General features: G+C 43.6%; 1 protein-coding gene across 1 annotated transcript; it reads right to left on the bottom strand.

Annotated features, from left to right (window-relative positions):
* Positions 1–2,486: 2,486 nt before the first annotated feature.
* On the bottom strand, positions 2,487–3,641 carry LOC113295116. Its single transcript, XM_026543468.1, has 2 exons — positions 3,116–3,641; positions 2,487–3,013 (listed from the first exon to the last, which is right to left on the bottom strand). The coding sequence occupies exons 1-2, from the start codon at positions 3,639–3,641 to the stop codon at positions 2,487–2,489; spliced, it is 1,053 nt and encodes a 350-aa protein (XP_026399253.1).
* Between the last annotated feature and the right edge of the window lie 455 nt (positions 3,642–4,096).

Genomic DNA, 4,096 nt, shown 5'->3' with positions numbered 1-4,096 from the left:
GGAGTAGAAGCGCCCATCTTGGTAAGTTGCACATCTTTTATCTCGTTCAGTTGAGGTTACTGATCGTAGAAGATGATTTGTTGCAGGATAACCAGAAGAATCTTTCTTCTCACAATTCAAGGCCCAAGCGGACTGCTAGAACTCCTGCCCGGTATAGGTCGGCTCCTGCTGAGACTGGATCATCTGTAAGCAATCTTATAATCCTTGAAATTTTACCATGTCTAATTCAGGAAATTAAACACTTCCCCGTTCATCACAGGCGGATGTTCGTGTCGTTGTTGATGCTAGAAGGAGAAGGAGTGGAAAGTCCGTGACTGTGGTCGAGGTTGAAGATAGTAAATCAAGCATGTGAAGATTCTGCAGAATCCGTGGAGACAGAAGACAGTGTTCATGCCCGTGAATACCCGACAGCTGGCTCTGTTTGAAGCTCCATTGATTAACACTTTCCCAGATAATGAGGTGGTTGGTGGATTCGTCATTCCCAAGTGCCATGCACCTCTGTATACTAAGATCTGGAAAAAGTATGGGCATATTGCCACTACAGAAGTGTGGAAAGGTTTTCTACCCACCCTCCTGACTACAGTTGCAGGGCTGCTACCGATCATTGAAGAAATGAACCAAATGCACCTGCGAGACGTCAAGAATCAGGAACTACACAAGTGGGATGAGATGATTTCCAATTGCGAGATATTGCGATTCAATGTGATCTAGCTTCGCCGTCGTCTTGAGATAATTAAGATCCATAAGGCGGCGAAGGCTGCTGATGCGATTTCCATGACCACTGCTTTATTGGAGGAGGAAAAGATACTGGCTTTGGAGTCAGCGAGGATCGAGAAGGCGGTTGAGGATTTGAAGGCAAAGACTAGGATCTTCCAGAAGAAACTCGACAGGGTTTCCTACAGGGATTATCCATTGCTGGATGGTTTGCTCTGAGTGAATATTCAAGAGAGTTGAAATGTAGGTTTCTGACAAGGTAGAATAATCTGATAGCACGAGGAGTTTTTGTTCAATTGATGAATATTTGATGAACAAATGAGCATCTTGCATGCTCTTTGAAGGAAATAGATTACATTTGAGATGTATTTGAAATAAAGGTTAATTATCTGTTGTTGATCAAGCGTAATAGGCTTTGAGCCATTTGCCATTGATAACATTTCCTTCCTTTCCTCCACTGATTGCTAAAATTTTGTAGTATCCACTAGACACCGCTTTAATGATAACATACGGCCCTTCCCATTTTGGAGAGAATTTGGGAGCAAACATATCTTGTTGAATGTGCTTTTCCGTCTTTAATACCAAATCTCCTACTTGAAAAGTTCGGGGTTTTACCATTTTGTTGTAAGCTATGGATATCCTCTATTTATAAGCCTCCACGTACTTTTCTACTTTAGCTCTCCTTGATTCAAGCATGTCTAGTTCAGCAACTCTTGACTTGGACACTTCAGCTTCATCTCATCATATTCCACTAGCCGCTGCAATCCTTGCTGAAGGAATTTTTATCTCGGATGGGAGTATAGCATCTGCCCCATAGACGAGCGAATACGGTGACGTTCCAATTGAGCTTCTCGGTGCAGTTATGTAAGCCCAAAAAGCCATGGGAAGTTGCTCATGCCACGATCGTGGATTTTCATGAATTGTTCGACTGATAATCCGGATCAAAGTTTTGTTGGTACTCTCTGCTTGGACGTTTCCTTGGGGGTAGTATGGTGTGGAGAAGATCTGTTTAATCCCGTAATCCTTGAGCAATTTCTCGACATCTTGGTTGGCGAAAGGAGTCCCATTATCTGTGATGATATGTTTAGGGACGCCGAATCTACATATAAGATGCTCCTTGATGAAGGCTGCAATAGTTACCCTTGTGGTACCTCTGAGCGGGATTGCTTCGACCCACTTAGTGAAATATTCAGTAGTTGTGATGATGTATTCATGCTGCTTTGAGGATGCTGGGTTGATCTTCCCGATGATATCAATTCCCCAGCTATAGAAAGGCCATGGACTATTGGAAGACAAGGGGTATGAATGAGATTACCGTGAATCTGGCATTTATGGCACTTCTGAACGTATGCGGCTGCATCATCTTCCATAGTCGGCCAGTAATATTTCTCGTGGATTTGGAGAAACAATTTATTTTTCCCCTGATGTTATCCTTCATGAGTTTCTTTCAGGACTGTCAGGATTTCATCTTCGGCTAGGCATCTCAACAAGTCTCCTCCAAAGATTTTGCGGTATAAGATTCCGTCAAGAAAAATAAATCTCTTAGCTCTCTGTATTGAGTTTGATTGCATCTTTCTTTTCTGGTGGCGATTTGTTGTCTCGAAGATATTCGATGTAAGTCTGCCTCCAGTCCCCGGTGTGAAGGAGTGTTAGCACTTCCAAATGATGAGGAGGTGTCTGACAATTAGCACAAGCTCCATGCAAAGTCCTCGACTGTGTTTCCATGGAAGGCCAATAGTACCTGAGTATCTGGAGTCTTCTATAAAGAGTTATTACCAGTGTCTGTCACACACTTCTTGATGTACACTTTCGAGTTTCTCTTTCGCTTCTTCATCACCCAGGCATCGTGATAGAGAGGCATCGGGGTTGCGATGGTATAAGGCCCCATGAAGCAAGAAGAAGTTCTTCATCTCTTTAAGGCTGATTGTCCCTTCTGTAATGGAGCTGCTCAGTTCATGAATGATAGGTGCTTTCCAGTCATTTGCTTGATCTTCTTCAGTTTGATTAAGCCACGTGGATGATACAGTTCGTCTTTGCACTATGATAGCTTTCTCTAACCCTTCGAATTGCAACTTGGAGGCAAGGGTTGTTAAGAAATCAGCATGCCTGTTGTTGATCCGGCCAGTATGGGTGATGGTCGTGTCGGCGAAATGAGTCAGGAGTCGCTGTGCTCCAGCTCTGAATTGAGCAAGTGTTATCTCTTTGAGAGAGTACACCCCATTTATTTGATTAACTAGCATCTTTGAATCTCCTCTAATCTCCAGATGCATTTCTCCTGCTTGTTTAGCTAAGGATAATCCTAGCAAGAAGGCTTCATACTCTGTTGAATTATTTGTACAGTGGAAATCCAGCTTGAATGAATGTGAGAATACCTCTTCTGATGGCGAGACCAAGACTATGCCTGCTCCTCCGGTATCATTGCTAGGAGTGGCGGATCCATCAAAATACAACAGCCATGTTTCCTCTTTAACGACTGAGATTCCTGGCAGTTCTCCTGGTACATCATCTTGTAACGTCGCGGAATCTTCTCTTGGGAAGGCCGCCAGTAAATCTGCTACTGCTTGACCTTTGATTGCTTTGGGGGAAACACATACTATGTCGAATTCTGACATCTGAAGCATCCACTTCCCAGGTCTTCCTATCAGAGCAGGTTTTGAGAGCAAAAACTTTATGGGATCAGCTTTGGATACAAGCACGACTCTGTTGGAGAGTAAATAATTCCTGAATCTTTGTATTGCATGAGCTAACGCCAGGCATGCTCTTTCAGCTTTTGGGTATCTGAGTTGAGCATCCTTCATGGTTCGGCTGTAATAGTATATCAGATGCTCGACGCCTTCTTCATCTTCCTGAACTAATAGGGCTCCAATGGCAACGTCACTGGAGGCTGTGTATAGTATCAGCGGTCGTCCCTGCACTGGAGACCTCATGACTGCGGGTGATAAAAGTATCTGTTGTATCTTCTGGAATGCTTCCTGCTGGACATCCGTCCACGTGAAACTCGCTCCCTTCTTCAGTAGAGGAGTGAATTAAGCAATAAGTTGAGCCAATCCTGGTATGAAGCGTCTGATGTAATTCACTTTACCCATGAAGCTTTGTAGTTCCTTCACAGTGCGTGGAGGAGGCATGGTGGAGATGGATTTTTCTTTGTCTGGGTCGACTTTGATCCCTTCGACAGCGACCAAGAATCCCAAAAACTTTCCAGAAGAAACTCCAAAAGCGCATTTTAGAGGATTCATCTTCAACTTGTATTCTCTGTATCTTTCGAAGACTTGTCTCAGAACTTCTAGATGGGATATTCGAGCTTTCGATTTCACCACGACATCGTCAACATAATCTTCTACTTGCTTGTGCATCATATCGTGAAATATTGCTGTCATGGCTC

Source organism: Papaver somniferum, chromosome 7, assembly GCF_003573695.1.
Source record: "Papaver somniferum cultivar HN1 chromosome 7, ASM357369v1, whole genome shotgun sequence".
In the NCBI taxonomy this organism is placed as follows: domain Eukaryota; kingdom Viridiplantae; phylum Streptophyta; class Magnoliopsida; order Ranunculales; family Papaveraceae; genus Papaver; species Papaver somniferum.
The sequence above is the reverse complement of the archived record's forward strand: the minus strand, read 5'-3'. Positions and strand labels throughout refer to the sequence as shown.

Bases quoted from the DNA above. Each gene is read 5' to 3' on its own strand.
- LOC113295116 (XM_026543468.1), bottom strand. From the start codon at position 3,641: ATGAGGTCTCCAGTGCAGGGACGACCGCTGATACTATACACAGCCTCC. The intron at 3,014-3,115 runs GCATAGTCTTGG...CCTTCTTGCTAG, and splicing joins CAATGATACCGGAGGAGCAG to GATTATCCTTAGCTAAACAA.